This window comes from Sinohyriopsis cumingii, chromosome 1 (genome assembly GCF_028554795.1).
Source record: "Sinohyriopsis cumingii isolate HCF-2022 chromosome 1, ASM2855479v2, whole genome shotgun sequence".
NCBI classification, from domain to species: Eukaryota; Metazoa; Mollusca; class Bivalvia; order Unionida; family Unionidae; genus Sinohyriopsis; species Sinohyriopsis cumingii.
In genome coordinates, this window is record NC_142961.1 from 171006647 (window position 1) to 171028487 (window position 21841).

The 21841-nt window shown below is 38.2% G+C and overlaps 1 protein-coding gene across 1 annotated transcript in view; it reads left to right on the top strand.

Moving 5' to 3' along the window:
- LOC149808381 (galactose mutarotase-like) overlaps positions 1 to 21040 on the top strand; it is a 32941-nt gene extending 11901 nt beyond the window's left edge. The window contains exons 3-9 of the mRNA XM_089976465.1: positions 3413 to 3543; positions 4281 to 4435; positions 9256 to 9465; positions 10415 to 10496; positions 15790 to 15934; positions 18354 to 18525; positions 20757 to 21040. Coding sequence (XP_089832591.1) covers positions 3413 to 3543; positions 4281 to 4435; positions 9256 to 9465; positions 10415 to 10496; positions 15790 to 15934; positions 18354 to 18525; positions 20757 to 20843 — 982 coding nt within the window. The 3' untranslated portion in view covers positions 20844 to 21040. The remainder of the gene's footprint in view (positions 1 to 3412; positions 3544 to 4280; positions 4436 to 9255; positions 9466 to 10414; positions 10497 to 15789; positions 15935 to 18353; positions 18526 to 20756) is intronic.
- The last annotated feature ends 801 nt before the right edge of the window (positions 21041 to 21841 follow it).

Below are 21841 nucleotides of genomic sequence, written 5' to 3' on the forward strand. Positions count from 1 at the left end.
TACACATTATGAACCTGTTACCAAAGTTTACTAATTTTTCACAAGTTTATGTTAGATAAGTGTATACATGTATACATTGAATATGAGCACGTTGCCTGTTTATGCAGTAGCGTATGCAATATGCAAACTACATAATAGAGATAATGATATTAAAAGTTAACTTAAAAGCAGGTCTCGCAATATAATGAGTATATGTAACAATTAAATGTGAATATTAAAGAATGCATCATGCATAATGTGAGATCTTTTTTGAAAATAAAATTGATACTGTATATCAACAAATTACACAGTTTGATGATCATATTGTAAAACGGAATGTGATTGTTACAGAATGCAACCTTCAGGTGTACGGAATGTTCAAAATGCAGTACAGAGAAGGCATACTATTAAATTTAATAGCAGGTAACACATTAGTTGTCAATATTACCTTGCGCCTCTGCTGAGACGAGTCCCCTCGTTTAACCTCACGTGCAAGAAGTCTTGATAGGACGTGCTAGAAGTCTAGAACAGAGAAAATCAATAACCACTCTGACCACCATGTCAAGAAATGCAAAAATCACTTTCGAAAAATTTGCCTTCGTTTATTTGTATGAATACTTTTTGGGGCATATTGTTCTAAATGTACGTGTTGACTAGGTAATTATTCTATCTGTCCTTGTAAAATTCGTTGGTTTTATTACTTTCTTCTTAAATTACATAGGCTTTATAGCACCGTTTAATTGGCGGTGTCCTTTTGTAAACTTCCAATTTTATGCTTACCCGGAGATTAGGGTAAGTATTTCCATCTGTGTTCCTGATTTTATTTTTATTACTTATTTTGACAGTACTCTATTATATTCTACCGTCTTCGGGTAAAATATCACTACCCAATTGTGATTCCGGAATTTAAAATCCCTTTGTTTATGAACAGTGGAATTTATCAAATACTGGTACTTGCTTAGGCAGTCCACTTATTTTTGGCAATTAATAATATTAATGGTCTGCTTCGTCAGCATATTTTCAAATAACTACTTGTTCAAGAAGTACTGATCTTTGTTTTTACTGCAGTAACAAGTCTATGGCACTGCGTTTGTTAAATACTCGCTTGGGCAGTACGTGGGCAGTAGTGCATTTAATTGTTGCATATAAATTTATTGCATTGCAATTTTGTAATCTACAACTCCTCAATCCAAGGAGAGTATGGTATCTATATATTAAACAACATTATTGTACCGACTCGGCAGTATAATTTTCTCAGTTAAATGCATGCATAATATTGTCTCTTTCAGAGTGCTAGCTTTAGTAATGACATATTTTTCCTTCAGGAATGTCTCAAAATGTGAGGAAATATGGGTACAAAAAGGTTCCGCACTTCATATGTTTAGCTTGTACAAACTGTATATGTGTGAACTGTACGTGTGCCCTCTCCAGTTTAACGTTCTGACGATTCAGAAACTACGCATAAGATAACGGAACTACTCTGAATTCTCTGGGTTCAGAATTTCACCACCACTTAAGTTGGTGGGTTACTTGGAGCCGAAGTCTCAGTTCACGTCCTCGAACCCCACTCCAATCTGTTGTGGATCAGGTAATATTTGGGCTGGGGCGCTCTGTTGGAACCAGAAGTGTTTGTGGTCCCGGGAAGGAGATACCCTCCCCATAAATGTGAAACTGAGGGAGGTAGTTTTAGCCCTACAAGTACAGAATTGTGATTCTCTCATCAGACAAAACCTCTGCCATTAGTTACCTCGAACGACAAGGAGGCCCACGTGCTCCTCTTTAGGCATTGACACTTTCAGTTTAAGGTGGCATCGTCTGTTCGCTTACGGATTCCCACCGTTCAGTATGATTCCACAAGTATTCCATATAGTCAGGACCTCCACTTCTCAGCTCATTCCTAATGCTCCTCTCTGGCCCAAATGACTGCAGTTATGCGATCATCAAGACCTTTGTGTAGACCAGCATATGATAGTACCTCAGGATGGGACAAACGTAGCAGCACAGGTCGTATCTTCTCCAAACAGCCCCCATTTTCCAGCGCCACTCATCTCAAGCAATTTAACCACCGTACAAATTTTACAACAAGGCTTCAACATGCATTGTTCATCTCGGGAGGCAGACCACGTCTAAGGTGTAGACCAGCATATGATAGTACCTCAGGATGGGACAAACGTAGCAGCACAGGTCGTATCTTCTCCAAACAGCCCCCATTTTCCAGCTCCACTCATCTCAAGCAATTTAACCACCGTACAAATTTTACAACAAGGCTTCAACATGCATTGTTCATCTCGGGAGGCAGACCACGTCTAAGGTCTACGACGCAAAGTGGAGAATCTTTTGAGACTGGATCAGCTAGAAACGCGTTAATCCTAGGTGTCCCTCTCTGACCGCAGTGGCAGACTTTCTTCTCATTCTGTTCGAAGAAAGAGAACGCTCGGTTTCTACTATTAAATGCTATTGGACAGCCTTCTCCAACATACTTAAGATGGCCAATGGTTCAGAACCTCATCTTTCCAATTTTATCGCGTATTTTGAGACGTCAGAGACCGAAATCTGTCCCAGTAATGCCTCGACGAAATCTCCAGTGCGTGCTGTGGTCTCTTTGTAACTCCCTTATGAACCATTGGGTAAAGCTACCTTACCGTAAACTGTTCATGCTGTCCTTTTGCGAGTATGAGAAGAAATATATAGTTTCATGCCTTGTCTATAGATAAATGTTGTATATGGTTTGTCGGCAGTTATGAGTCTGTTTCTCTCATTGTCAGCCCAGTACTTTTTGCGAAAAACAAGCTTCTTTCCATACCTCCACTCCCATATACGTCCCCAATTTTAGTCGTATCTGTGCTAGGGATAATCGGATAGACTTCTCTGCCCAGTTATTACAATCTATCGGTCACAAGGTTACCTATTAAGTGCTCTTCTGATGATCTGGACATCCGTCGTTTTACAGGTGTATTGTCCTCAATCTCAAGACAAATTATCAGTTCTTCGGTTAGAGTTACCTTTCCTTCATGAGAAATAAAACCCATATGTAAAGCCAATAGTATCTTCATGGGACTATTGTATTTCTTCGTGCATGGAGGCTGTTATGGTAATCGCGTTTTGGCGGTCGCACACTACTTTCTCTTTTTAAAATCTGTCGTTTGTGTTCCTGAGCGATGGTATATTTTCCTAGGACTCGATAGTTACAGCACAAAAATGTGACAAAATCGGATAACAATTTACAGCCATGATCCGTAAGAAAGCGTTCCACTTCATTCAATGCAGGCAGGGTATGCACTCTGGTTGACATATATTTTGTTACTAATTCATGTATAACAAAGAGATGTATAAAATTCTGCTTCTAAATGTTTGTGTGCTTAAAGCAAATTTTATTTCGTTTTTAACTTAAATTCGTCCACACGAGTCAGAGTTTTACTACGTTATTTTCCAGATTCATTTTGAAGAATGACAATCAGATCGAGATTCACGTCATTTCCTTTGGAGGTATAATAACCCATATGTTCCTGCCGGATAAATCTGGTCAAACGGTCGACGTGAACCTAGGCTTTGATACCATTGAGGGTACATCATTCATCATTCATCTCTCTCTCTCTCTCTCTCTCTCTCAACTCTGACTCTTTGGGTTCACCAAAATATTAGCTTAATCAGTTTGAAAATGTTGTTTCTTTTAATTTGATTTCATCCCGATTTCTTACTAATACTGAATTACTCAAATATATTATATCCTCTGCTTTATTAACGGCAATGCCTTTTTGTACTGTCCATGATAAAACAAAATTAGGAATAAAAAGTTTTAAACCATGTTTCCATGTTATCACCACCACCACCACCACTATAATTCTCATCATCACCACCATCATAACCATCTCATTTTTCTTCTCCTTATCCTTCACTAATCAAGCCAATAGTAGGTCAATGTCACTTTGTGTCCTGCCAACAGTCATTTATATTTTTGTGTTTTTGAACTGATATTGACCGGTCCAGCTAATGACCCTACTGGCTCTACCTGGTGGCAGGGTTCGGTCAGTTTGAGCCTTCGTAGGTTGCATCGGCTGAGATTTTGAAGGAGCAGGATGCTGTCCAAAAAGTGAAAGCTCACTAAGTGTTGATTTTAAGTAAACCAAACAATCCAGCTACGCTGCAATAGTTCTAGTTCTCTATCATGAAGTGGCAAGATTTGTAGCTACGATTTTAAAAAAATCGAGGATAAAGTTTGAAGAAAATAGTTCTCAAAAAGTAGAGCGCCGGTTCAATTTAAAGGTTTACCCAATCATTGAGCAATTCATTTATATTTATAGGTTATCTGATGCAGAAACCGTATTTTGGTGCTCTGGTTGGTCGCTACGCAAACAGAATTAAAAATGGACGTTTCACGCTGGATGGAAAAGAATACAGTGTCACGTTAAATCGGGAGAGGTTTTCATTACATGGCGGCAATGAAGGATTCGACAAGGTATATGCTTTTTCGGTTATCTGGATATTTGAGGGTCATACATCATGGGCGGAGATATAAAAAAAAAAACATTGGTCCTTATGGACTCTTTCCTTATAGAGTTGGTGTACGTTAGACCTTCATTCTAGTAGATGTAAAGGGATCATTTGTACTTACGTCCACCCTATCCCCACCTACACTCACCTAACCTATCCCCAGTCACCCAACCATCAAACCCATAGTGTTATCGATGTCCATTGGGGCCACTGGGAGCTCCTGCACCCCGTTCCTGCATGTTGTCTTTTTGGGTAGCACAGAATAAGCAGTCCTGTGAGGTCATATTTCCTATAAGTTATATTGTTAAAAGGTCCCACTGGAAAAGACTGAGTAAATGTCCATGCAACTTCTACCATTACCTGAGTTTGGATGCTATGGATTTTATGAGCTTTGATATACGGAGCCAAAAGCGGTTAGAGAACTATCGTGCAGATCTTAAGGAGTGGGAAAGTTTGGTCTGAATTTGGAAGACGATGCTAAAAATGGCCATGTGACCGTTATAAGGACTTGCGGCCGTGCTTGTGTTAAGAAGTTTAACAACCCTAAATACGACCGTGCCATGACTGCTTTAGGACGCCACGAGTACAATACAGAACTTGATTTTGGCAAAGCCACTACTCTCTAGTTGATGCCAAACCAGTGGTTCAAATTCTCCTTCTATTCAACACACGGTAGCATATACAGGTTATGTCGATAACTATTTGGCTTGGAACGAAACGCCATTTCTCACAAAGTCGTCGTGGTTCCTCGCTTAGTATCATTGTAGACCGATGTCATATTAGTGCCGGTATTGAAACGAATTACTTGCAGCAATACATTAGCTTCATGGTTCTGACAATGTTATATAGACTAATCCTCTAACTAAGCAGGTGGTTCGAGAACAGGTGATACACACATATTCTTGAACACGAGTAGGGCTCTAGGAAATTTTGTTTAGCCCAGGATGGAACAAGATTTCGGCTGTACTTAGAAGCAACATATTTATTGTTGTAAGCCTGATCCCAACCAACCTGACGGTCACCATGCCCGTGCAATATATCAAGGAAACACTCAAAAAGGAAGCAAGTTGCCATTTCTGGAATGAACACGTACTTCAGCGAGGCGACCGTGAGGGTCAGCATTAAGCGTATTGAACCAAACTCTCACCTGTTTCTCAGCTTGCTCGCTCCTATTTTGGATTCACATCACTCGAGTTTCATTGAGCTGGCACACATGCAGCATACAGTTCACAGTGGTTAAAATAGCACCCTGCTCCAAGTCATTCCTGTGGGTTATGAATCAACTTCGTGAAGGGAGCATCCAGGAGCTCGCAGTTAAGTAGCAAGCCAAGCCTCAGCTTACACTGGTTCTACCTTGAATGTCGCGGACGTAATGGACGACAGTACTACGTCAGTCGGTGGGATTACAGCAAGAAATGTGTCTGGTTACCTTCGATGTCATCCAGTGAAAGACAACGACACTATCAACTTCGACATCGAGCACTGGAACCATCATGAACCCCCTAAGCCAACCCGCGAGTAATCAGGGTTAATTGAACCAAACGTACTGTCCTCAGGACGTATCAGGCGCGATAGCTACTACAGTAGCTCTGTTTGGTATTTGGCGAAACGTTTTTGTCGATAGCCTTACAGTCGGGGTATGTAAGACACTATTTCACCAGAAACAGAAACATACTAATATCCGAGTAAGACTCGTTCTGCCACATCATAGTAATCGGCCAGTAAAGCCAACTTACCAGTAAGTAATGCAACATGCTAGATGTGTGTGTCCACAAAGGAGCTTACCCCTCGCTGATCCCTCCTGAACATGCATATCATACTGTTCGTCGAGAATCGGTATGACACTATACCCTGCGATCGATGATCCGCATGACTTTCGGCTGAAAAATGATCTGCGAGTTGAAACATATCTTCGCGCAAAATCAGAACAAAGGTGCGTTATGTATAAAAAGTAGATGCGATAAATGTAGGGGACTGTGCCGACACCACATTAACTGTGGTGTTTCTGTGCACATGTCCGGCTGGAGTTTGTCTGCAGTTGGCATTCGCTGCAACTCCGTTGGGTACGCCATTCGAAATAACAGCGCTAAGCAGCAGTTTGCATTCGGTATCGAGACTTTCTTTAGCCTGCAGATGAGCACGAAATCAATTCTGCACAATGAAAATTTCATAATGTCTGAAACAAAGCTCGACAAACCACGTATCTATGAAAAGGTCTGCCGAATCTGCTGCTCAAACAAAGGCTCAGAGAGGCTTCGCATTTCCCATAGCCGAATACAATTCGGTGTCGCCCCAGTAGTGGCAAAGGCTTATAATGGCTTCTGTATCATTTTCTACGGCGACTACAATAGCTTGTATGTTTAGGAATCTGGCTATTTGAATCGTGAACTGAACTGTGCTCTATACTCTAAAAACATAAATTTTTCAATTATTATCAGTAACACCACTACTCTGATAGTTTGATTGCATTTATCGGTTTTAAACATTCAGAGTTGAAGAAATACGATGAAAAGAACCGAGTTTTAAATTCACCGAAACTAGTTCTCTTCTGTGAAGAAGATCTTGAACAAATATGCTTTAAATCACATTGGAATTGCATTGTCCTTGCTGATTTCAGAGAATTTGATGATTAAACTTCAAGTGCTAACTTCAAGTGCTAGAGACCCCATTCTATGATCAATAAAACAAATGCGATACTGCATCTCTCTCTCTCTCTCCGATTACCGATAGCCTGGGCCTGTCTACAAATCGCTGAGGGGAGCCATAATGGTTTAGAGTGACCAGATAGTGCAGGGTCGATTCTCACCACCGGATCAGCCCTGATAGGTTCTCTTGGTATTTCCCTGCGTTATGCACTTTGCCTGCCTTTCAAAGTGTAGATGTGCCATAAAAGCACGCACTCCAAGAAAGATGTATACACATACATGCATACACATACATACATACACGCACACACACATCTCTGAAACACCCTTCAGGAAGTTATAAATCTTTCGATACGTTGCGTGTGTTTCTAGCAAATTATTGGAGGCTAAGTTACTATTGTGTTGCTTCTGAAAGTTGCAATCGTGTTGCTTCTGAAAGCTGCTATTGTGTTGCTACTGAAAGTTGCTGTTGTATAGCTATTGAAAGTTAATATTGTGTTGCTACTGAAAACTATTACTGTGTTACTTCTGAATTTTACTATTGTGTTGCTATTTAAACTGGAAAATATACGCAGTAGGATATATGGAATGAATTTCATTGCATGATTCCAGTATATTTGCTTTTTAACTCTACTGAAAGAGTTTATTGGTTGGTCTTTATACAGCAGGCCGTCTTCTGTCCGTTCGTTTGTTTGTTATCGATATTCCTCCTAAACTATTTCGAGCATCACCATGAAACTTTACTAAAACATTCACCAGATGATCTATTGGGTCCTAAATCAAAATGGTGCTGCTTGGACATCCATCTTGAAACTCTTGTTATTGGTACTCCTCCTGAATGGATGGCCACATCAAGATTTCACTAAAAAAAAAAACGTTTTATTATACCTATTTGGTCATAAATCAAAATAGTGCCGGTCTGATATCCAATATGACAGCTGCCATCTTGAAAATATTTGTGTCACTACTCCTTCTGAACGGATTGTCATACTGACATGTGGTTTTCACCAAAAGACTTTTTACGATGTCTAGTCTGTGCCAAATGAAACTGGTAAGTCCAATATGACCGCCACAATCGGCAATTATGAAAAATGTTACCAATACTGTTCTTGAACAGAAAGTTCTCTTGATATGTTGCTTTCGCCAGAAATTTCTTATGATATCTACTTAGTCATAAATGAAAATGATGCCGATCCGATGTCTAATAAGGCTGCCACAGTGGCCAGCTTGAAAATCTTGTTATCACTACTTCTCCTGAATTTATGCTCATATCATATGGGTTTTCGCCAAAAGATTTCTTTTAATGCTTTTTATTGTTGTTGTTGTTTTTGGTCCTTAAATAAAATTGAACTGATCAGACATCCAATATATGACCATCTTGAACATCTTGCTTTAGTTGTTCTTTTTAAATGGAAATGTATGTTGACATGGGGTTTTCATGACAAGGGATGTTATGGTGCTTAGTTGGTCCTTAATGAAAATGAGTAACCCTCAAATCGCCACCATGATGGATATTTTGAAAATATTATCTCTACTCCTCCACGTTAGATGGTTTCTTCAACATTGGGTTTTTCCCGGTAGACTTCTTATAATACCTAGTTGGTCCTAAATCAAAATGGTGCCAATTGCACATACATTGTTTCTGCCACAACCACTGGCTCGAAAATCTTCTTGTCACTACTCACGATGAATTGATGATCATTATGAAATGAGTTTTCACCAAAGGCTTTCGATGATGTCTACTTTGTCCTAGATGAAATTTAGCCAAGGGGACATCCGACTTGTCCACCATATGAGCTAATATTAAAATCTTGTTTTCGCCGAAGAATATTAGAAGTGGTTTCAAAACTCAGCTGTTAAAAGAAAGGTATGGTCTTATCTTGAATTCTGAAGATTCTTTGCCTGGTATAGCGTCAGTCCCTTCTAGTGATTCTGGTTCTCTTTTTCTTACGTTTTGACCTCGTCCGATTGGTTTTTAAACGACGTGTCAGCGCGTTTTCTTGAGTTAGAATTACAGTCCCATGAATTACAAAGAACATCATCGAGTGACTGATTAATAAACATCGATTAACCCAAATGATTTATATTGTGAAAATTCTTCCTCCTTCAAAATGCCGCTAACCCGAATTTGATTATCCAGAAACTCTGGGACGCGGAAGTCAAAAACAACAAAGTAGTATTGACCTATGTCAGTGCAGACGGCGAGGAGGGATATCCAGGACAACTGACTACAACTGTCACATATGAACTGACAGAAGACAACAAACTGGTTTTGGAGTACACAGCCACTACCAGCCAACCCACGGTCCTTAACCTCACCAACCATGCTTACTTCAATCTGGCAGGACATGTGAGTAACTTCTCTCTCTCTCTCTCTCTCTCTCTCTCTCTATATATATATATATATATATATATATATATATATATATATATATATATATATATATATATATAATAATAATAATAATAATAATAATAAATCCGCACGCTTAATAACTGTACCACACACAGTTTATATGGCATTTTCTGCGATCTTTTCTCTACAATGGATTTAGTGCAGAATCTGAAGATTTTACCTGTTACAAGGGGTGGGTGGGTTAAAGAATTCTTTACTTCAGCTGGCGGCGTTACAAGACATCGCTGTATTCCGATAACGTGTTAATGAAGCTCGTCCGAGCCGCTATGTTAATGTGTGATCAAAGAACGGAGATAGGGTCCAGTCGATTATTTAACCCCTCACACACACAGACGAACAATATCACACACACACACACAGAGGAGTAATTCCTTATTTTAATTATCGGTTATAGATACAGGTATGTGCACAATTTTTCACTTGAATAGATATAAACAAAGAACAGAGAGAATCAAAAATAAATTTTCGCTCGGTATGGATGTTTCAAGTTCTATTTTTCTTTCCACTGAGTATGTGATGATGGTATTCTACTTTTCATACGCCCTAATATGATCTCAGCTATTTCGCCATTGCTTTCTCTCGGGTCCCTTTAATTAATGGTAGAATTTATTTTTAGTTGCACGGTAATTTGGAAGGTAGGACATTTGTCCTATGTTCTATATGTAAATTAATGCGAATCAACAAATTGATCCATTGCATATCCAAATCTGATCTTCGAAATCAGAGGTCTTCCTCATAAATACGTTTACGTATCTGGATTAATACAATACTTCATGTATTCTCATTGCCTTATGTGTAAGGTTGCTCTTTCACAATATGTCTCTAAAATACCCCACTTTCCTTGTTCCTTTATTGGTTTATAATCTAAAATATTTTATTGTAGGATGCTGGAACGCTTAAGGATCACATGGTTCAAATAAATGTCGATCAATACCTGCCGGGGGATAGTGACACTATACCCTTAGGTATGTATTTATAGCTGATGTATTTCGTTGTATTTAGATTTCTTCCGAATTCTAGTATGGTTTCACTTTACACTGTACGACTCAATGGCCTTAAATTAAGCAAATGAAAGGAGCGAAAATCCAAGTTTTGTTAAATATTATTTCTTAGAATGCAAAGTGAAAATTTAACAAGAACTTAAAGTTTTGTGAATCAGATCCCAAATATACGCACTCAAATACATATACATATATAAGCACACAAACGTTCACGAAAGAAACTAGAAAACTCAAAGAAATACGAACACATAAGCTCCAATATTCAATAATGCACAAGTGAAACCTATTTCTAATGGTATCCTATTTTGTTTGATTTAATTTTTACACCCCATCTTCACTCTGAATCTGCCTACTTTTAGACAATGGTAATCACCTATTTATCTGTGGAAAAATATTTTTTAAAACTCTGTTTATTCTTGACGGATTCTTGAGTCAAAGGATCATCTCACAAAAGGTGGAGATGCATTAAAATGGACAGTATTCCAGTTGAAATGGACAGTATTCCAATTGAAATGAACATGTATTCCAATTCAGATTGACAGTATTACAATTGAAATAGATATGTATTTCAATTCAAATGGACAGTATTTCAATTTAAGTGGACAGTATTCCAATTCAAACGGACATGTATTCCAAATCAAATAGACAGTATTCCAATTGAAATGGACATGTATTATAGTTAAAATGGAGAGAATTCACATCTTGTACCATACAATACGTGAACTACATTAATATCATAAACTGAAGGAAATACAATTTTGGCAAGTTCCTCAAAACTATAAAATTTGATTTTTTTCAAGTGCTTTACATTTGTGTTGAAGAGCAGCAAGGCTTGCACAATATTTAATATCATTAGGTACAATGATCCAGAATTTAAAACACCATTGTAGGTAAAACTCCGTTTAAAAGTTTCAGTGTCTTTCCGCTGCCAGGCTGTTTTTTTTTCATTAAAAACTTTGTACTTGAAGGCTCTTTTATTGCATTTAGCTCTATCTATCGAGCTGAGTTGTTTATATCATGATAGAGTGTTATCAACTTGTGCAAATGTCAATTAGTAAAACTTAGGCATTGTTTTTTTTTATAAATATGTTGTGCAGATTGTATTGTTCGTACACCAAGTTGAAAAGTTTTACATGTCAGAATTCAGCTTACTCCACATTTCCTAAATATTAGTATGTACATCTTGAGTAGTTGTGTTACCCGTATGCATACACGTATCAGGATGGACAGACACTAAGTGGATAGCATACATACACAGTACAAATAAGAGTGGGTCCTAAAATTGGTGCCTGAGGAACCACTACAGTAATGTGGTAGGAATCACTCTTTCCTAATACCAAGCATTAGCAATATTTCTTAAAGCCCTTGGACAGGAGTGGAGTTTTTTGAAACCTGAATAATATTTAGATAAGAAATTATATGTTGATTAAATGGAACAAAAATGAGTGTAGACATTTCATTTGGACAGTCAGGAAAGAATAAATAGCGGTTTCGATTGGCCTGGAACGAATCTAGTTTTGAATTCATAGTTCAAAGTGCAGGTAATGCCCACTTGGATGTAATCACAACTTTTTCAAACATTTGCACGCTAATTTCATGAAGTCCAGTTGATTGTTATGATCAGTATTTCGGGAATTTGAGAACACCTGATGTTTTTGGTGGGGTATGGTTGGGTGCGGAATCTTGCAACTTCTGGCAGTTCGCTAGATACAAAACCAATGCGTGTAAGTCGGACCCAAGAGCAAACTGAATAGACACAAACCTGTCGTGACATAATGCGCTGGCAGATCTAGGTCTTTGCAGTGTGTTAGAAGGAAAGCAAATATCGTATATCCTGATCAGCCGGCTCATTATTCACCAAGAGATCAGGATCTTAGTTGAAGATGAACCCGACGTTTAAGCTAGTATATACGGTACAAGTTTTTAGCTATAGTCATAATAGGATTGTTTAGATGATTTAATGTTTTCTATTTTGCACCATTAGTGAAGACTTCATTATAAAGATTTCCTATATTTTTGCTATCTGCCATGTCTGAAATATTTGGCGTTAAATATCTCCAAAATTAGCGCGCGCGTGTGTGTGTATGTATACATTAGTTCAGTTTGTTGCTGTGGGATTATTTATTTTATTTTTTAATAAGATTAGTTCTATCATTTCACCATATTTTGTAAAAGTTCAGATTTGAAATTTAGGTTTATCTCTGATTTTGATTGCATTATTTCTATCTTCATTCCACCACCCTGGTATTTTGTCACTCTTTTTTTTTAAATGCTAAGTTTATTCGAGACTTGCAGAAATAATTTGTCCCGGGCGTCAACCATATCAGTAACATTATCAAACGCAATTTTCCGAAACCAAGGAGCCTCATCCAGATCGTTGCAGAATATAATAGGGTCAAAGTTCATAGTACATATATACTTACTGGATAATCTTGTATCAGAGTTACTTTCACATTGATATGTACGTATTCTTACGATTCATGGTGGTTGGTACCATTATACATCGTGCATCAATATGTATAATCTAGATGTGTGGATTATACGTTTTTGATGTAGAGCAGGTATCAGCAACCTTTCCGAACTGCTGTGCCAGGTCCATTCAATTATCGCTTGCTGCGTGCCAAGTCATATTCTTCCCTTTATTTTAATTAAGGTCAAGTTCAGGGATGTCAAACTCATTTGCTAGGACGGGTCAGACCTGATATAAAATGTACTTTACTCGGGCCATATGCATTTTAAATAATGTATGCATATTAATTTGACACGAACAAGAGACATGGTCTGCAGTCCGGGCTAATGAGTCTACCGGGCCGTATCCCTCACAACCCCCCGGGCTTATATACGACACTCTTGATCTACTATCTGTTATGTCAGGTAACAAAGAGGAATCTGGTGGACAAAATAAACAGTTCATAAATATATGCAGCTCTTAGAAACAAGAATAAAGAAAAAAGTTATAATTTGTATGTGGTGCAAGTGTTGCACAATGAGCGTATCGAGCACTGGCTATTGTTTTGTAAATACCGCGTATTAATAAGAATATGTTAATGAGGGAAATGGGTTGACCTGTCCACAATAAGTACATACTGTTACAAGCCAAGGGTCTTTACTTGACCGAGCGGTGTCAAACCCTCGCGCGATTCTCGCTAGAAGTCGTAAGTTTACCCCAACTTTCCATTGACCTCCATACAACTTCAGTTGTAAATTACAAAGCCCGACGTGTCAATTCTATACCTAAATTTTACTCTAATCAAGACAAGACCACAGATCTCACAACCTGTCCAATATGCACCAACCGCACACCTTCACTGCCTCTCTTCGTTGCTTTTCCGTACCGCCGTCAATTCTCGCCTTAGAAACTATGCAACTGTCCCTTAACACAGGGAACTATTTTAACTACGCCACCCTAGACCAGTCAACCCATAGTTTCCAGGCACATTTCGACAGTATAACTGCACTACGTTTGCCACCATGGCGACATAAACGGTATTTGCCGAGTCGCTTCTTATTGATTTCATTGTGTAATTTACCGGTTTCCTACCGTAAATACTGCCATTAGAGTCACACCATCAATGTACACCACTAGATTTTAGTGTGTGTGGGTGTGTGATTTGGATTTTTAACGTAGCTTCAACAATTTTCAGTCATATCGCTACGATGTCTGCAGTGTGGCAGCTTATAGTGATGTCAAGCACTTGGGCATCATTCTGCAGACATGTAGCATGATGTCCCACCCAGTCACATTATCCTGACACCAGGCCGACTAGTCCTAACACTAACATCTTAATGTTGAGCGCCAAGCGAGGGAGCTGTTTGTATCATTTTTGTAAGTCTTTTCGTAGGACTTGGCCGGGGATTGAACCCACGATCTCCCGAATCCGAGGCGGACGCTCTAACCACAAGGCCACATGAGCGGTCCTAGATTTTATTAGGGACTTTATTATTCCATCGACACTCATTCGGTTTGGACCTGAATCCACTGCTAGTGAACCATGGCATCATGGAAACTCACTAACACTTGACTCCGTGACGTTTGCTCCTAGTAATTGCCTAATTATTTCGGGCAAAGGAATATCTCTATTGCACCGAATTCCAATAATCAGACAAGTAATCACAACAATCTAAGAATTCCTTAAAACAGGGCGCTATAACCAGATTTATTACAATACGTTCCACGCATGAGAAAATAAAACATGAAAACATTTGACATTATTACTGTATTATCACATTTAATTGACGGATGTTAGCTGAAAAGGGCAATAAGAAATTAATATATTTTACACGTTTAACATTTAACTTTCATCATTTCGAATTTTGAAAACGTTACGGTACGATAATGTGCGGTACAGTTATAACAAAGTGTTCTGTGTCTATGAGGAGATTTCTAATTTATGACCTTCTTGGAAATTTACATTTTCTGCTCTGGAAATATGGCAAGTGTGCCTCGTACCACTTGTAAGTTAGGGAGTCATTACTGTCAAGCTACTGTTCTTTTAGGCGTTGTTTGTGCCAGGACATTAATCATTCAGTACAATATATCTCAGTGTCTTATATTTCTATAGGTGAATTATACAATTAACACAACCCCTGACTGGGTGAGATATTGGACCGCAAATTGCATGTTGTGGATTTTGTATGTTTCACATCCTGGGCTGAGAGTAATGTCGCTGGATATAAGTGGACACGGCATGCCTTAACACTGAGCTGAATTACACACTCTACCCCATCCATCCCACACATCTCTATGTTTTCTTTGTTTTTCATTGCAAAAAATCCACTTTGAAAGCATCCCACAAGTTTCTTTTCCATAACATTTAAAAATTTAAATTCCGTGATGGTTCATGAAGCCGTCCTTAGAATGTGTTCATGGAGACTACTGGAAACTCGATGAAAAATGATGAAGTCGAGGAGCACCGTGCACAGGGTCAGTTCAGCCATTTTAGGAAGCCATACTGTGCCTCGTTTCCCTCAGAAGGTTTTATAACTTGCAGATGACAAACATAATGTGCTATAGTCTTCAGAGTTCGAGTATCTTTTCTTTTACATCATCATAATTGTTAGGGACATTAATTGCTGAATAATCAGCTTGCATTGCATTATGCGCCTCGTGCTGTCTCAACTATATGTGTTTTCATATGCTAGATCGATCATTGCAGTGGTGCTTTCTTCTGTCAATGTAAAGTTTAGCCTTCATCACTTGCGAGAAAAAGATTACGAAATTTACAAAACCATGTATATTTTTTTTTCGAACATCCAGGGACAATCGCCGATGTGAAGGGCACTGCTTTAGACCTCACAAAGGAAACCGACCTCGGAGAACGGATTCCCGAAGTCCCAGGTGGATTTGGTTTTGACTTGAACTACTGTGCTGGCGATCCAGGAAAGTTGAAATACGTTGCCAGGTAGACAACTCTTTCATAAAAAGCTAACTGCATCACAGATTGCATTGTTTACGTTGTAATTTCTTTTTCTATGTTCAGTTTGTCGAAAATGCTGGCAAGTTAAGGTAAGTCAGATCAGAATTCCACTATCAAAGGTATGCAAATTCTGCAGATGCATACAAAATACTGAGCAAACTGAGACAGCATTTTGCAAAATATGCACAGGAAAAATGTTTTGTGCTCAGTGGCATAATAAGCCAAGGACGAGCGCCACTTAGCAAGCATTTTCTATGAAAGGTAACGTTACCCTCAAAATGAACCCTCATTAAAATGTAATTTTCACATATTGAACATTATACGTTTGAACTTTTTTTCTTCTTCTTGTTAATCGATTTTAGGGTTGAATCTGTGTCAGCTTCAAATAGGTACTGCCCAAACCCATTGAATCATCAATAAAGCTGTATATAAAAATAAACGGTAGCCTTGATACAGCAACTTGACAGAGATTCTTCTTATATTGGGGATTTTTGGTTTTTTTAAATTGTATTTTGTATTTTTATAATTTGTATTAGATTCTTAATGCCTATATCAAATACATGGATTTGGACAATAATGTAACATTATGAAAACGACGTCAAGACAGGGGAATGTGGGCTTATTCACACCTGACATTCTGAGGTGTTTCAAAATGTGAATTTAAGTGCCCCTTTTCTGTTTCACTTTACATATTTTTGATTACTGTTGATATCGGTGGTGGGGAGGGGGGGAACTATGGTAAAAGAATCAAAAGACAACGGCTCAAACACTTGTGTCTGGTTGAATTCCACAGATTCTGCTCGACTTCATCCGAGTGACCGAATGGTTTAAGGCAACCCAATTTTCAGATCAGTCACATTGCACTTCCGTCCACGTGGATTCGAGTTTCGACTTGGCCATCGTGGGTTGCTTCCCTTGGATAGATTGCCCGGGTTATTCCTCCACAAAATATACTGGCCGCTATCTATAGTCTGTCATTAGCTGAAAATGGCGTTAAAACCAACAAAACCAAGGCTGCTGTGTCAAAACTACCTTCCTTGTGGCCACTGAGTTACCGTTTTATATGTCAATATTTTTCTCCCTGCAGACGTTACAAGCCGAGAAAACTAGCAATGAACGCAATACTTTCTTCCTCATTCGCAACTTCTAGGTCAGTCCTACAGATCATACCTCGAATGTATACATGTACCGATAGCTGCCATTGGCTACCTTTCGGACCAGTTCGGGTGTTTACAAAACAAGGATTTACCGAGAAGTTGCGAATGCGTGTGTGTGTGTGATTTGGATTTTTAACGTAGCTTTTAACAATTTTTTCAGTCATATCGCTACGATGTCTGCAGTGTGACAGTTTATAGTGATGTCAAGCACTGGGGCATCATGCTGCAGACATTTAGCATGATGTCCCACCCAGTCACATTATCCTGACACCAGGCCAACCAGTCCTAACACTAACCTCTTAATGCTGAGCGCCAAGCGAGGCAGCTGTTAGTACCATTTTTGTAAGTCTTTGGTATGACTCGACCGGGGATCGAATGCATCGAACTATTTTTCATTTTGCAACTTCTCTGTCAATCCTAAGATCTATCCAGTTGGACATAGAACACAATTAATTTTACTATATGTTCTCTACATTTGTTTCTGAATACTGACCTTTCCACTGTGTGCCAATCAATACAAATCATATGTTAATCTAAAATACCTTCAAAGCTGATTTCAGGGTAAAGTTCTTTTCAAAGGTTGACCTGCATTTTTTGAGAGCTGGACTGTCAGCAGAGCGGCATGTAAACAGAACGCAGATTTCACTTCCGGGTCATGACCAAGGCCTTATTACTCACTGTACACTGTCGCCGAAATACACAGGGAAAACCACACCCTGAGCTCATATTCTCAAGAATAAACAATTAGCTTTAAATCCCTACCAAAAATGCATTAATATAACTCTTCTATCACCACCAAAATGAGAGAGGAAAAATGTTCTAAAAATAGACTAGAACTACATTGGTACTGAACTGGAAGTACTAATTGTGACCTGATTCCAGTTGTAGAAAAAAAGCATAGGTAGTCAGAATATATTGCGTTTTCTTCTTTATGCGAAGAAATCTTCGGCAAATAAAATGTATGATTTTCTTTTAATAACTGTGATGACATACATCTAAAGAATATTTTCATCTAAAAATTACAGGGGTGGTCAGAATGTTTTTTTTTTCTTCTTCTGTAATCTGCTAAACTTTCCTTATTTAACCTTAATCACAGTTTTCTGGGCCTTAAGCGTTTAAATCACAAGAAGAGATAAATTGCAATTACAGTATGTGGCGATGCATTTTATCTCCCATGATCTTATAGCGCTGGTAAATTTAATATCAAAGAGAAAAAAATGTATGTCCTTTACGTGGTTTCTTTTAAGAGTATCCCATCCGCCATCTGGACGTACCATGAAGATGTACACCACAGAGCCTGGCGTGCAATTTTATACAGGCTGTAACTTACGAGGTGTGATTGGGAAGGGCGGCACGGAATACAAACGATTTGCCAGTATATGTCTGGAAGCCCAGCACTACCCAAACAGTCCGAATCAGGTATCTAACATTTTTACATTCAGACTTAATTTATTTCCAAGTCCATTTATCGAAACTGGGGAACCAGTAGAAAAACAACTACCTAACTTAGATGAACGTATGCTTTACTTTGCCATTGGCGAAGACAGGAGTAGAACACGGAACAAAAGGGTTAGATGTAAGTATGTTACGAATGCGCTATGACAGTTCTTTAAACAATACTTAAACTGAGACAATGGTTGTAATTTTTTGAAGGTTACAATATCCTTGAGATGACCCACAGGATTTGCAATACGACCCACAGTAATCATGTATTATATGTGTCTCATCATTTTTTTAAAAGATGTTACAATGGGTATTTAAAAAGTTCTGAATATTAGTGCGCTGAACGGCAAAGTTCTTTATTAGTGAATATTACGCCAGTAAACCCTCAATGACCTTTATCCACGTTTTCAGTCTGATTATTCAAATATTAAATGCTGTTTTGTATTCGCTTCTTTTTGGGATGTTGTTCAAGCAATAGACAACTACACTTCCAACCGCATGGCGGCTTTCAAATGGTTTGCCCATCAACGAATTTTGGATAACGGGATTGAACCAAATCTCACGCGGAGTTCAATCAGGGCAGAGGTTTCAATAATGTGCTCCTTCAAGAAGCATGTCACTACTTCGACTAATTAAGAGCCGGTACGTTGTCATCGATACCTCGGGAACCATTGTGCGGACAGACACTCCGATAGTGTTCAACAACGTTTGGCAACACTTTGGAGGGATACAAATGTCCAGCGACACTGGCAGTCAGCCAAAGATACCTGGAGGGTTATAACTTTAGTATCGAAAAAGAATTCATATAAAGCTCGGTTGACAGTCCGACTACGTCCAGTGAATTATGTTTTCTTGTAGTTTTCTCTTAGCCGGATCTTTTTATTATCTTCTCCAACGTGGGTCTAAAAAATAAGACGCATTTTTAATAACCTTTGACAAACTCATTCAAACGTTTTTGGCCACTCTTTTCACATTTGGCGAGTAGCTATTGGTGATTTTAACCCAAATCTGTTTTTGATCAACCGGCAGCAACTGCTGACCCCACTTGCACAAACATTTCTGAGCTACAAATGATTCTTCATTATATTAAAAAGAGTTGTTAAGTTAATGCCCGTGATAAAAGAAATTATTCCAATGTGTGTATCGGGCATCTTTATCAGTTGCCCTTCTCGCGGTATTCTCTTCCCGCTCAACAATCGCAAAGAAAGGTATTCCAGAACGAAGGTTATCTTCCGTGGGTTGCGCAATGAAACCGCCTCAGAATTATAGGATATGACAGAGAATTACATCCGCAAACTTAATCGAAGTCGGCTTTGAATTCAGCCAGAGAGTACCCAAGGAGCGCCAGGATTGTATAGTATGCTATTTGCTCAGGAGAAGAATTGCTACCCTTCTCCGACATTTGACGTCACTGCCATTTACATATGATCAGTCACAAGAATATGTGTCAGATGTGTTGACCATTTAGCTGCAGATAATTTTTTTAGAACTTTTTGTGGGTCTGTCGACCAGTATTATTTTTCTTAACTGCTCAAAGATAAAAATGTCATACCAAAATAATCAGAACTTTTCAAACACCCCTCTTCAGTAAAATATGCAATTATTAAAAGGGAAGTTTTCACTTTCTACAAATACCGTTCCAAGCATAATTATAGGTGACTGCAGAAATCACTAAAATATCATTTGAAAGATACTGACTAAAATCACTTTGAAGGGTATAAACACATGCATGCTAGTTTGTCTTCGTCAAATTATCAACTTATCAGAAAAGTTCATTGTAAAAAAGCCAGTATTCAAAACATCATTTGTTAGTCATCATTAGTACTACAGGTTATGGAATGGCAGATGGAAAGAAATGATTCTGATGATTGTTTTGTACGCCAATACTAAAATAGATTTTAGTTTTAGTATAAACGGTGGATGCTGTTACCAGTAAAGATTTCATGAGAAATCCTGATGATGGGAAAATAAATGTGTACATTTGTTAATGAACATAAGAAATACATGTATTTTCTTTTGACAAAGTGTTGCTAATACATTATTCTCAGTTGGTGAAGCTAAGAGTAAAAGGTATTTCTAATACGAGAACAAATATGCATATATGTCGACAATAGAATTGTACACAATGACTAGGGAATATTTCTTATTATATTGCTATAAACAATTTCTGAAGAACACACATATTAGCCATTTGGTTTTTCTTCTAGGATAATTTTCCGAGTACTGTCCTACTACCAGGGGAGGTTTACAGGCAGACAACCATTTACGAATTCGGGATTGATGCCAACCGATAGAGGAGATCAGCTGAACAACTTTGATTGTTGATTCAATACAAGTTAAATACTAATATTGTGCTTTGGTAATGATTAAAAGAAAGTCATATAAATTCCGGTTGTATTCTGCATCAGTGTACCTTTATATCTACTGATCTACATAAATAAGAATGATGAATTTGTAGATATTGCAAAGAAAATAAAATTTGTTATGCCTTGTTCTGCAGTTATATGTGTAAAGAATAATGCAACTAAATCACGATAAACATGGAGAAAACAAGCTGAAAATGCTGAATACACATAGACGTATTTACACTCATAAGAAACAGTAACGAGAAACCTGTAATATCTCGTAGTGTGAAGAAAAGTCTCAGAATTTTGGGCTATCTCACACATTCACTTGGCGAGACTGGTTTCTCTCATAAAATTAAATTTACTATGCTGAAAGTTTATCCGATCTCGTGGATTTCGAGATTAATGTATTGTGATTAATATAGGTCCAGATTTAATAACCTTTCTCATGTTTTCACAAAAATTCAGATGCTTCTTAAATAACGCATGTAAAACGGACCATCTCAGCCATCGCTGTAGGCAACCTGCAGCTTTCATAGCTTGTCAAAGTAATGCAGTATTGTTATCATTCAGTATCAGTGAACACTGACGAAGTTTGAAAACACAATATCACAGAAATTGTTCAAATCTCATAAGAATAATTTTCCATACTTCAATTTATGTTTAGAAAATATTTTAAATATGAGAAAAAGGGAATGGTTTTCATGATCTGTAAGGTGGAGGAACGTTATCTGGCAAAATAACGCTTGTTATATAAAGTAAACAATCCATTCGTACATCTGATTTGGACTTTATTCTCCCTAATCATCATAGACCCGAAAATTCAACCAGAGGTTTGAAGGTGTCTAAAAAATATGCAGTGCAGTTTTTCTCAGATATTTTGCAGGATAACGATAATTTCTGATCTCTCTTTACCCAGAGTTCCCACTAGTTGTTGATAAAATAAG